The sequence below is a fragment of the Geotrypetes seraphini genome, chromosome 1 (assembly GCF_902459505.1).
Source record: "Geotrypetes seraphini chromosome 1, aGeoSer1.1, whole genome shotgun sequence".
In the NCBI taxonomy this organism is placed as follows: Eukaryota; Metazoa; Chordata; class Amphibia; order Gymnophiona; family Dermophiidae; genus Geotrypetes; species Geotrypetes seraphini.
The window spans coordinates 64,223,303-64,236,518 of NC_047084.1; the positions used below are offsets into that span (position 1 = coordinate 64,223,303).

Genomic DNA, 13,216 nt, shown 5'->3' on the forward strand with positions numbered 1-13,216 from the left:
CACATTATAGCCCAAAAGGATCAAAGCGGTTTACAACATAACTTAATCGAATTTATAAAGGAACTCCATTCAAAATAGGAAAGAGAAAGAAAGAAAATTAACATTTCTAATATATAATACCCTATTACAACTGAAATTAATAATTATTACAAATAAATAATATAAAATTATGTAAATACAGAGTAACACAAACATACAAATTGATGCAGCTGCAGTCCCATTTCTCTTGTATTTAAGGACAGGCTCCTCATCAGTAGTGCTAGAAAACTAGTGAAACATGAGCCCCACTGACCTGCACATCTCATTTTCTACTTCTATAATAGGGCTGTGCGTTAAAGTGCAATTTTTGTCTGCCTCCAGCTTTCAACAAACTCTTCTCAATCTAAAAACAGACCCAGTGGGATGGGAAACCTAGATCAGTATCCCTCATCTAATTTTACAAGATGAGGAAGCTGAGCCGACAGCAATTCTTTTGCAAAACCGTGTGCCCAAAATAGGAAGTAGGCTGTTTGCAGCAACAGCTCCAGTGCACGCTTCTTCACGGCTGCACCTCAAGCACTTCTGTGAAGTAAAGAAAGTGTGGACTGGAAAGCAAGCCGAACTCTCAAATTTTACCTTCATTCAACAATTTCAGATAGGCATAATAACGGCTTAAAATACATGATGAAGCCAGTATATTAGAAAAATAGATACAAAAATGAAGGCAGATAAAGACCATAATGCCTATCTAGCCTGCCTAACCATACCATCTACTTAGTGGCGTAGCGAAGGTAAGAGGTGCCTGGGGTGTCAGGTCAAAAGCGCGCCGGGACAAAGGCGCATGCAGACAATTGAGCACAGCGCAGAGGCGCGCGCCGCAAAAAATTACTGTTTTTAGGGCTCCGACGGGGGAGTGTGGGGGGGAACCCCCCCCACTTTACTTAATAGAGATTGTGCCGTGTTGTGGGGGGTTTGGGGGGTTGTAACCCCCCACATTTTACTGAAAACTTCACTTTTTCCCTGTTTTTAGGGAAAAAGTTAAGTTTACAGTAAAATGTGGAGGGTTACAACCTCCCAAACCCCCCACAACGCCGGCGCTATCTCTATTAAGTAAACTGGGGGGGCTCCCCAACAAAATCCCCCGTCGGAGCCCCTAAAAACTGTAATTTTCTTCGGCGCGCACCTCCGTCTTGCACTCAGTTGTCGGCGCGTGCCTTTGTCTTTCGCGGGGTTGTCTATGAACCGGTGCCTGGGGCGGTGGCGCCCCTCCCCCGCCCTCGTCTCCAACCCCCTCCTTCCCCAATCCCACCTGCCACACTAAACTAAACTAAAACTTTAGCTTTATATATCGGGTCATCAACCAGAGGAAGCTCGACTCGGTTAACAATAATTTTAAAATATATTGAAAGAAAACAGCAAAAATTACAAGAAACTTAATTTTCGAAGTTGTTTAGCGAATAAAAAAAAGTTTGTAAAGATTTACGGAAGAATAGAAAAGGGCTAGGGCTTCTCAAAGTTAAAGGGAGTTTGTTCCACAATTGTGAAAATTTTTAAAGCCAAAGAAAGGCTAAAGTTCTTGACTCCTTTAATTCCATTTCTAGATGGAAGAGAAAGTTTGAATTGTTGAGCGCCTCTAGCATGGGAAAATCTATAAATGTTCCATAGCAGAGGGAAAAGAGGAGTGAAAATACCATGTAAGATTTTGAAGGTAATGCATGCATATCTAAATTGAATCCTGAGAAACCGGGAGCCAATGAAAGCTCAACAGCAAAGGAGTCACATGGTCAAATTTGCTTTTTCCAAAAATCAGCTTCATAGCGGTACTCTGAATCAACTGTAATCTTTGGAAACAGGTCTTTGTAACACCAAGATAAATAGCATTACAATAATCTAGCCCCCTTCCTTTCCCCCGTACCTCCAGTTGAAGTTGTTGCTCACGGCGGTCAGCAATGTGCTCCTCATAACCCCATCGACTCTCTTGATGTCACTTCTTATGCGTGGCACCTAGAAGTGACGTCAACGGGAGAGCTGACGGGGTCACGAAGAGCACATTGTTGACTGCCGCAAGCAACAACTTCAACTGGAGGTATGGGGGAAGGGGGAGCACGCATGTGGAGGGGAGGAAAGGGAAGAGGCGGGGGAGGCGGAGAGAAGGAAGGGTGTCGGTGCCCCCACCAACATGGTGCCCTGGGTAGACCTCCCCCTCACCCTCCCTTACTACGCCACTGCAACTACTGTCCCCCTCCTCTTCCTTAGAGACCCAGCATACTTGTCCCAAGCTTTTCTGAATTCAAATACACTTTGGGGGACTTTCTATAAGAGGCGCATGAATGTAGGCACCTAAAATTGTACACCTAATTTAACTTGTAAATTGGCTTCAATTCTGAATTTTACACTCATGATTGAAAAAAATAAAAATTAATTTGGTGATGGGTACCTATCTTCTTAGGCGTGATTCTACAAAAGACAGGCACCCATCACATGGCGCCTAGCAGCACCTAATGCCAAAGTAGAAACGTTTAGGGGTGGAGAAGGACTTAGACACCACTAGGCGCAATTCTCTAAAGGACTTAGGCACCTATAATGTAGGCCTCTAAAAGCATGGCCTACATTATAGGTGCATAAGTCTTACGTTAGGCGCCAGTAGTTACGATTCTGTAATGGGCGCCTATATTATAGGTGCCTATCATTTTAGACACCATTTACAGAATTTCCCCTTTTTTGGACCATTCCAAGCATTCACCACCCTTTCCATGAAAAAGTATTTTCTGAATCTTGTATCCCCTTTCATCTTCATCCTCATCCTATGCTCCCTCCTTCCAGAGTTTCCCTTCAATTGAGACTCGCCTCATGTGCATTTATGCCACCTAAGTATTTAAATGTCTCTATCGTATCTCCCCTTTCCTACCTGTCCTCCAAAGTATACATATTGAGATCTTTAATTCTGTCTTCATATGCTTTATGACGAAGACCACCAACTATTTTAGACGTCGGAGAGAGCACCAATGCTGACAAAGGCTGCAACCTCAAGCCGGGGAAGTAAAAAAGGTATGGGGGAAGGCAAGGGGTACGCGTGCGCAGCAAGGAAAGGAGCGAGGGGGGGAATACCCTGCACCCCTCTTACTACGCCACTGATGCATCCTGCTGGAGTGAAACCTAGTCACATTGGACACCATTTCTAAGTTGAATAAACGTTGTTTGAATTACCTCTGGTTCTCCAAATTCTTGGTACTGTTCTCTTTAGGTTGTGATGCTTACATTATAGCACATTATAGGAGGGGGTGGGGGCGTGGTCTACCCTGGGCGTGGTCTTCCTAAGGGCGTGGCACCCTTCCTCCTCTTTGCCTTCCCCTCCCCCACTCCTCTCCTCTCCTTGCCTCACATGCGCACTCCTTGCCTTCCCCCCCATACCTTTTCTCATTTCCCCAGTACGAGGTTGCTGCCCGCGTCAGCATCAGCGCTCCCTCTAATGTCACTTCCGGGACCCACACCTCGGAAGTGATGTCAAAGGGTGAGCAGACACTGATGTGGGCATGCTGCTCATGCCAGAGAAGTTAAAAAGGTACGATGAAAGGTAAGGGAGCAGGCGCACAGCGGGGGCATAGAAGAGACTGAGGAAGGCGGAGGAGGGCTGCCACTGACCTGGCCACCACTCAACCTTACTATGCCACTGAGCAGAGTTGTCCAACATTGGTCCTGAAGGGCTGCAATCCAGTCAGGTTTTCAGGATTTCCGCAATGAATTTGCATGAGATCTATTTGCAGGCACTGCTTCCATTGTGTGCAAATAGATCTCATGCATATTCATTTGGGAAATCCTGACAACTTGACCTGATCTAGACACCCATGGCTCAGAGCATGCACAGGCTGGGAGATCAGTCTAAGGTAAGAAGATGAAAACTGCCCAAATATTACTGCCCCTTCATACATACTTATTTTCCCAGTATATCAAGTTTTTAATACTCAGAAACATAATAATAATAAACATACTGTTGATGTTTCCAATAGTTGGCATTCTGGGAAATTGGAAGAATCAAACCTACATGATTATGATAGACAGTCCTGATGAAATTAGGGAACTGAGCCACCTCATGGAAATGCCTTTTCGGTAGAGCAGCACTGAATGTAATCAAGCATGACATCCAGAAAACAGAAAAAGAACTACTGTAAGTGATGTCCTCCCATCCGCTGGAATTGGTGAGGGTGGCCTATAACTATGCATGTCATCACAGACCCGAGACAGACTCTTCGGCAAGCCCACCTCCTCCAAATTCTCCAATGAGAGACTCAGTGTATGAGGTAGACCTTAGCTGTTACAAGCAAAACACCATTTTCTTTCTAAGTTCAGGACGTCAGAGGAGGGGCAGGACTGCGGCAGAGAGAAGGCAGCTCGGAAGACCTGAAGGCAGCTTGCAAAGATCGCTAGCACTAGCAATCTTATCCAGGCTGCTGAAATTAGGTAAATTGATGCCGGGAGGCCATGGGGAACATGCAGGCCTTCCAGGGAGGGGGGTGCAGTCCTTCGGGAGGGGTTGTACAGGCCTTCAGGGGGATAGGTAGGCCTTGGGTGCCGGCCTTCAGGGGGGACAGGCAGACCTTCAGGGGGGACAGGCAGGCCTTCAGGGGTGGGGTGTAGGCCTTCAAGGGGGGATAGACCTTCAGGGGGGGACAAACATTCAGGGGAATGGGCCCTGGTGTAGAAGTACACGGAGGGAGGGAGGGAGCGAAGGAAGGGGGGATTCAAAGAGACATGCATATGCTGGACTTTGGGGGTAAAAAATAATGGGTCTAAAAATAGAGGAGAGGGAGAGAGATGATGGGTAATGGGATTTAGGGAGGGAAGGAACAGAAAGGGAGAGAAGTTGGACACAAGGGATGGTGTGGAGGGGGGATAGAGATACTGGATAGGAGGGTAGTTGGGAAAAGAAAGTGAGAGATGGTGGACCCTTGGGTGGTGGACCCTGGGATGGTGGGGAAGGAGGGAGAGATGCTGGATGAAAGGGTAGTTGAGAAAAGATGGATCTGTGGATGGAGATGAAAAAAAGGAAAGATACCAGACTTCTGGGGGAGGGAAGGGAAATGGAAGGGGAGGACAGAGATGGCAGATGGGTGGTTAACAAGAAGAAAGAAGGAGACCCTGGCAAGCAAATTATCAGAAGACAACCAGAGCCTGGGACCAACAAGATTTGAATAATGACCAGACAACAAACTAGAAAAACTCATTTTATTTTCTCTTTTGTGATTACAATATGTCAGATTTGAAAGGTGTATCCTGCCAGAGCTGGTGTTAGACCGCAAATGTGAGCTAGGATTTAACAGAAAGAGGAAAAGTCTTTTTTGCTTGTTTACACCACAGCGCCAGTGTGGTTAGGAGAAGGCAAAGGGGGCAAAATAAATCCTCCAGGATGTTTAAAAAAAAACAGGAAAATTGAATCATATTGAAAAATCGATTCAATAGGCTGAATCGAATCGAATCGAAATTTTTTTCCTGAATCGGGCAGCACTAGTGTGAGCCACCTATTTTATACAAAGTAACCCCCCAATTCTGTATATGGTGCATTTAAGTTATGCGCACAGTCTATTTGCACACACAATGAAATTGATTGGCCTAATTGGTATTGATAATTAACAATTAACACCTCATAACTGATGCTAATTGGCAATAATTAAAAGTTACGCACAAAATATGGAAAGCGCAATTCTATAAAAAAAAAGTATGTTCCAGTTCTAGTGTGTGAATTTGAAAAGGGAGCATGGTCATGGGAGGGACATAGGCAAATCATGGGCATTTGTTATAGCATACGCCTGATTCACACACAGCTTAGGCACAGACATTTAGGCTTGCTTTTAGCTGGCCTAAATGGGTGTGTCTAAAAGTTACGTAATGCCATGGTTACTTAGCATGATTCTATAAAATGTATGCATACCTTGGAGAATCGCATTAAGCGCCATTCTAGTCAGTGTCGATTTTATGGGCGCTATATATATAGAATCAGATCCTAAGCACTCATACACTAATCCGGTGCTAATCAGTGCACAGTAATGCCTGCATAATTAGCACAGAAATGTTCACTCTGACCCCCTAGACATCCCCCTCAGCCAAAACATAAAAACATTTTATAGTGCTTGGGTAGTGCATGCACCTTTTAAACTTACACAGGATGCCCCAGTGTGCCCCACAGTAAGCTCTTGTAATTTGCATTAAGCATGCATTAGTGCTTACCACAGCTTAATAAAAGGGCCCCTATGTCAAAAAAATACATGACTCAGGTATACACTTTATAATGAGGCAGGTTTTAAGTGGAGCCTCAAAATGGCCAGGTACTGCTGACCTCACTGAATTAGGTTGGCAATTGTCTGAGGCTCCCATTCAGTTAACCCCTACTTCTGTAAACTTAGGGATATCAGCCAGACTCTGTAGTTCTTTGAACAGCTTTATTTAATAACTTGAAGTAAAGAATAAACTCACACAGTTTGATGATTTCATGACAGTTCAAAGGTATGGAAAATTTGAGCTACAAAGAACGCCTCGGAAAACTAGGACTGTTCACCCTTGAAAAGAGAAGAATGCGAGGGGATATGATAGAGACTTTTAAAATATTAAAAGGGTTTGACAAAATAGACCAGGAGACAGCATTACTCACTTTTTCAGACGTGATACGGACAAGGGGTCATAGACTGAAACTGAGGGGCAGCAGGTCCAGGAAAAATGTCAGGAAGTTCTGTTTCACACAGAGAGTGGTGGACGCTTGGAATGCGCTCCCGGAGAAGGTTGTGACGGAGACTACCATTCTGGGTTTCAAGCGCAAGTTGGATGCACACCTTCTTGCAAATCACATCGAGGGATACGGGAAATCAGGGTCTCCAACATGGAGCACCTAGCTTGGCCTCCGCGTGTGCGGGTCGCTGGACTAGATAGACCTAGGGTCTGATCCAGTGAAGTCGCTTCTTATGTTCTTATGTTCTTAATCTACTAGCACGCTCTTTCCAAGGGGAAGCTGGGAGTGTGTCCACATACCTTGTGGGGAATAAACTGTGCTCCAGACTTAGTTACTGAACCTAAGCTGTATTAGGCTATCAGAAATAAAGGATGAAAATCTGGTGAGAGGACAATGTTAGTCCCAAGTTTCATTACAGCCATGTGGTCTTACAAAATAGTAACTGTTCTCTCCCAGACTGAAGAAGAAGGTGGGCTCCAGCAAACTGCAGTCACATCCTCTGCAAGTAGCTAAGTACTCTGGGAGATTGAGTCCATAAAGCACAATTTGTTTACACATCTTAGAATACTCTATACTTATCTTATACAAGAAACTGAGAAACTGCCCATATGAAATGGGGCAGATTTAATTTTGACTTCACTTATATATACACATTACTGCACCAACATTTTGGGTGATTTTTTTCATGGTTTTCTACATTTATTTTGCAGGTCTCAACAAAGGACTTCTAAACAAACAAACACCACCCCCTACACTGCACTCGACAGTGCTACCTCCACCTCCACCTCAAGGATCACATCCATCAGTGCAAACACCACTGCCTCCTCTTCCAGCTGTGCATTTACCTACACATCCACCAGTTCCGAGCCTGCCTCCTCGAAACATCAAACCGCCAAGTGAATCTATGTAAGTAAACTGGACTTATTGCTGAACTTGCGCTGGGTTTTACTAAACTGCAGAAGAGCTTCTTACCATAGGCCGGCAAGGAATTGAATGAGTGTTGGAGCATTTACTTTGCCAGCCCACAGTAAGAAGCTCTTCCACAGTTTAGTAAAAGGAGCCCTTTGGAAACTGCTGTCTTCAGCTCTCATAAAACTAACAAAACATCTTCTCATGCTACTCATTTTTCACAGCTTTTTTTCTCTGCTGCCACACCCTGAGGCTCATGGAATTATTTATAGGAAATAAAAGATTCTGCACAACAGGCAAAACACAGGAGTGGATTGAGCCAGAGGAGGAGGATAAGAGGATTGTAGCATAGTAGAAGAAAATAAAGATCGAAGCAAAAGGAAAGGAAACGAAGACAAAAAATTACCAGGACTTAAATTGCATATATACTAATGCAAGGAGCCTAAGGAACAAATTGGGGGAACTAGAAGTCATGGCCAAAAATGAGAACTTAGATATCATTGGGGTCTCCGAAACATGGTGTAATGAAGAAAACAAATGGACATAGTACTGCCGGGGTATAAACTCTATTGTGAGGACAGGTCAGGGCAGAAAGGAGGAGGAATAGCTCTATACATAAAAGAAAGCATACACTCGACCAGCAGCGACAACCAACAAATTGGAATCGCTAAGGGTTAAAATACTGGGAAGGAAAAGATCCGGGATAAAGATGGGCCTGTACTATCGTCCACCTGGGCAAAACAAAACTACCGATGAAGAAATGGAAGCCGAGATGAAATGGGAATGCAAAAACGGTAACACGAACATTATGGGAGACTTCAACTATCCCCGGATAGACTGGAGTCTTGGAAACTCAAAATGCGCTAGGGAGACCGGATTCCTGGATTGCTTCATGGATTAGCTTGTCAGAGAACCGACGAGAGGAAATGCCACTCTGGATCCAATCCTTAATGGGCTAAGAGGATCTGCAAAGGACGTAGAAGTAGTGGGACCATTGGGAAACAGCGATCATAACATGATCAAGTTCAAAGTTGAAGTAGGAATACCGAAGGGAAAGAAAACCACAGCGACAACGTTTAACTTCAAGAAAGGGAACTATGACGCAATGAGAGTAATGGTAAAGAAGAAACTCAGGAACGACACAAATAAATGGCAGACTGTAGAGCAAGCCTGGTCTCTATTCAAGGACACGGTGAGCGAGGTGCAAAATCGGTATATCCCCAGATTCAGGAAAGGGTGCAAAAAGAGTCGAACAAAAGACCCAGCGTGGATAGCTAAAGAAGTGAAGAAAGTGATGGGGGATAAGAAGAATTCATTCAAGAAATGGAAAAAGGGCAAAACCGAGGAGAACTGGAAAGAACACAGGAAGTATCAAAAAGAATGTCACCTCGTGGTTAGAAAAGCAAAAAGAGAATATGAAGAGAGGCTAGCCAGGGAAGCACGAAATTTCAAATTGTTCTTCAGATATGTTAAACGGAAGCAGCCGACTAGGGAGGAGGTGGGACCGCTGGATGACGGTGATAGGAAGGGGGTGATGAAGGAGGAGAAAGAAGAGGGCGGAAAGACTAAACATGTTTTTTTCGTCAGTATTTACAAAAGAAGACACATCCAACATACCGGAACCTGAACAAATCTTCAAAGGAGACCAAGCAGAAAAATTAACATCCATTGAAGGACGTACACAAGCAGATAAAAAAATTAAAAACTGACAAATCACCGGGCCCGGACGGAATCCACCCTAGGGTATTGAAAGAACTAAAGGAGGAAATAGCGGAACTACTACAGCAGGTTTGTAATCTATCTCTGAAAACAGGCGTGATCCCGGAGGATTGGAAGATAGCCAATGTTACGCCCATCTTTAAAAAGGGATCGAGAGGTGACCCGGGGAACTACAGACCGGTAAGTCTGATCTCGGTTCCAGGGAAAATGGCGGAAGCGCTGATAAAAGATAGCATTGAGCAGCATCTAGAGAGTCTTAAACTTATGAAAACAAGCCAACATGGCTTCTGCAAGGGAAGATCATGCCTGACGAACTTATTGCACTTCTTTGAAGGAATTAACAAACAGATGGACAAAGGGGACCCCATAGACATTGTATACTTAGAATTCCAAAAAGCCTTCGACAAGGTACCCCATGAACGCCTACTTCAGAAACTAAAGAACCATGGGGTGGAAGGAGACATACACAGATGGATCAGGAATTGGTTGGCAGGCAGGAAGCAGAGGGTATAAGTGAAGGGCCACTACTCGGACTGGAGGGAGGTCACGAGTGGTGTTCCGCAGGGGTCGGTGCTTGGACTGATGCTATTCAATGTATTTATAAATGATCTAGAAATGGAGACAAAGAGTGAAGTAATAAAATTTGCAGATGACACCAAACTATTTAATGGGGCTAGAACTAAAGAGGACTGTGAAGATTTACAAAGGGACTTGAACAGACTAGGGGAGTTGGCGACGAGATGGCAGATGAAGTTCAATGTAGAGAAATATAAAGTCATACACGTAGGAAACAGAAACCTGAGGTACAGCTACACGATGGGAGGGCTGTTATTGAGTGAGAGTTCCCAAGAAAGGCACTTGGGGGTAATAGTGGACATGACAATGAAGCCGTCAGCACAATGCGCAGCGGCTGCTAAGAAAGCGAATAGAATGCTAGGAATAATCAAGAAGGGTATTACAAGCAGAACGAAAGAAGTTATCCTGCCGTTGTATCGTGCGATGGTGCATCTGCATCTGGAGTACTGTGTCCAATATTGGTCGCCGTACCTAAAGAAGGATATGGCAATACTCGAGAGGGTTCAGAAGAGAGCGACACGTTTGATAAAAGGTATGGAAAACCTTTCATACGCACGCTGAAAGATTGGAGAGACTAGGGCTCTTTTTGCTGGAGAAGCGGAGACTTAGAGGGGATATGATAGAGACTTACAAGATCACGAAGGGCATAGAGAAAGTGGAGAGGGACAGATTCTTCAAACTTTCAACAACTACAAGAACGAGAGGGCATTCAGAAAAATTGAAAGGGGACAGATTCAGAACCAATGCTAGGAAGTTCTTCTTCACCCAACGGGTGGTGGACACCTAGAACGCGCTTCCAGAGGGAGTGATAGGACAAGGTACGGTATTGGAGTTCAAGAAGGGATTGGACAATTTTCTGAAGGAAAAGGGGATAGAAGGGGATAGAGGGCTACTACACAGGTCCTAGACCTGATGGGCCGCCGCATGAGCGGACTGCTGGGCATGATGGACCTCAGGTCTGAGCAAGCAGAGGCACTGCTTATGTTCTTATGTACATTACCCTCACCTCCTGCAGGCTGTCAGTCAGGAAGAGGGGAAGGAAAGGAGTAAGGAGAATTGTGTAGAATACAATACAATGCATCAACCTTAATATTTTCTATGTTTATATTTGTGGTATATCAATTAAATTGAACCAATAAGAAGATTATCAGGAAAGGAATGGAAAACAAACATGAAAATGTTATAATGCCCTTGTATTGCTCTATACTACGGCCGCAACTTGAATGCCATGTGCAGTTCTGATCACTGTATTTCAAAAAAGATATAGAGAAATTAGAAAAAGTTCAGAGAAGGGCAACGAAAATGATAAAAGGTTTAGGACAACTTCCTTATGAGGAAAGGCTAAATCAGCTAGGACTCTTCAGCTTGGAGAAGAGACGGCTCAGGGGTGATATGATAGAGGTCTATAAAATAATGAGTAGAGTGGAAAGGATAGATGTGAAATGCTTGTTCACATTTTCAAAAAATACTAGGACTAGGGACCATCGGTGCCTCTGTTTCTAATCATGTAAGACAGGATTTATATTCAATCATACAGATTCTAAAGGTCCTGGATGACATCTGATCACATAAATCACCCCCTTAGAATCACAAGTAGTAGAAACCAGAAGTCTTATTTCACTGTTATCCCATGGGTTCAAAAAAAGAAGTACACTCAGTCATAATTGGGCAAACATTGCACCAACCATTCTAGTCTATTGCTTTGAATAATGTGAATGGAGTGTTAGGTTGTTTTCTATAATATTGCTGCATTTTGCCTCTGTCTAGATTCTGTTTTCCTTCTGTGTTTCATCTGCCTCTATTTTGATTTTACTTCTCTTCAAAAAAATTAATAAAAAAAATTAAGAAGTTTTTCCCTAGTTTCTATAAAACCCACCAGTTCTTATATATATATATATATATATATATATATATATATATATATATATAACATTTCATCCTCATATTCCTTACATATCTTCCTTTCTTCATGCTTTGGGCTAGATTTACTAAAAGGTGCTACCACATTAGCACATCCTAGCATACATAAATGTTCTTTACTTACCACTTATTTTGTGTAATACCACCTATGTATGTTCTCTGGCATCATGGTTGTTGCAGGTTTCTGGGTCTGCTGTGTCTTGTCAGGTAGAACCAACGTTTCAACCATCTTGCTGTGGCTTTCTTCAGTGTATGCTGTGAGGTCTGCAGTTTGTCTTTATATAGTAGGTCCTCAAACCCGATTGGTTGGGGTTTGAGGTGAATGATGCAAGAATGTTTGTTGGTCACTAATTTGAAATTTGGTGGGAAAGCCATTGCCCTTCACCGCCTCATCCCCAGGCTCTTCTGGGTCCCCACCAGTTCTGGATACCACCAATCCCTCTGGGTGCCAGCCTCTTGGCTCCAGCTGATCCCTCAAATTCCTCTGCTAGTCGCCACCGGTCTCTCACACCAATTCATCAGTCTTTCTACCAGCCACCAGCCTCTGCTGGCTTGGGCTTGGGCTCTCTCCTGGCCCGATCTTTGTAGGGGGGGGTGGATTCTTTTTTTTTTTTTTTTAAATTTCTTTATTCATTTTAAAACTTTCAACAAGTAATTCATTATACAATCATATACATTATAATAATACTTATTAATCATACATTTACTGAAATCAAACTATAATTTTGCCCTCCCATCCTTCTTCCAATATAATCATATAATTTTATACATATAAAATCCTTAGGCCTTAGGCCAAAAGGGGACTTAGACGTGTTTTTTTTTTTAATATGCCCCTCCACATGTCTTCAACGAGTTCAAAATGCAGCAAATCCAGTTACTAAAGAACCTGTAGAACCATGACCCAGTCTCCCCAGCTCTGATGTCAGCCCACTGATTACCCATAACCAAGCGTTGCATTTTCAAGGGCCTAGTGCTAGCATACAAATCTTTCTATAACATGGTGCTCAGCTACTTCTCACACAAACTTCCACCCTACACCCCCTAGAAATACTCCCCCCAGGCCATGCCCTTCAGCTCCAAACTGCCTGAAAAAGATCTTACTCCCACTTCCTACCAAACCTTTGGAATAATCTACCTCCACACATCAGATCCCTACAGGGCCTTCTAAACTTCAGGAAAGCTATAAAAACCTACCTTTTTGCCTAACAATTCTGATAGACTGTACGTCATGGAAGCTAAGTGTTTCAGTCACAACTGTCATGTTTTCCAAACCCAGTTCAACTCCTAGGAACATTTGTGTTAGATTGTAAAACAAGATAGATTGTACTACCAGACAGATTTGTTCTATTGATCTTGTTCTATTGATCACTCTCTCCTCAAAAATGGATTTCCTGT

General features: G+C 43.5%; 1 protein-coding gene across 11 annotated transcripts in view; it reads left to right on the forward strand.

Moving 5' to 3' along the window:
• FYB1 (FYN binding protein 1) overlaps positions 1–13,216 on the forward strand; it is a 223,014-nt gene that overhangs the window by 95,782 nt on the left and 114,016 nt on the right. For all 11 annotated transcript variants that reach the window (XM_033932468.1, XM_033932486.1, XM_033932415.1 and 8 more), the window contains exon 3: positions 7,408–7,603. In XM_033932468.1, the coding sequence (XP_033788359.1) occupies positions 7,408–7,603 (196 nt within the window). The remainder of the gene's footprint in view (positions 1–7,407; positions 7,604–13,216) is intronic.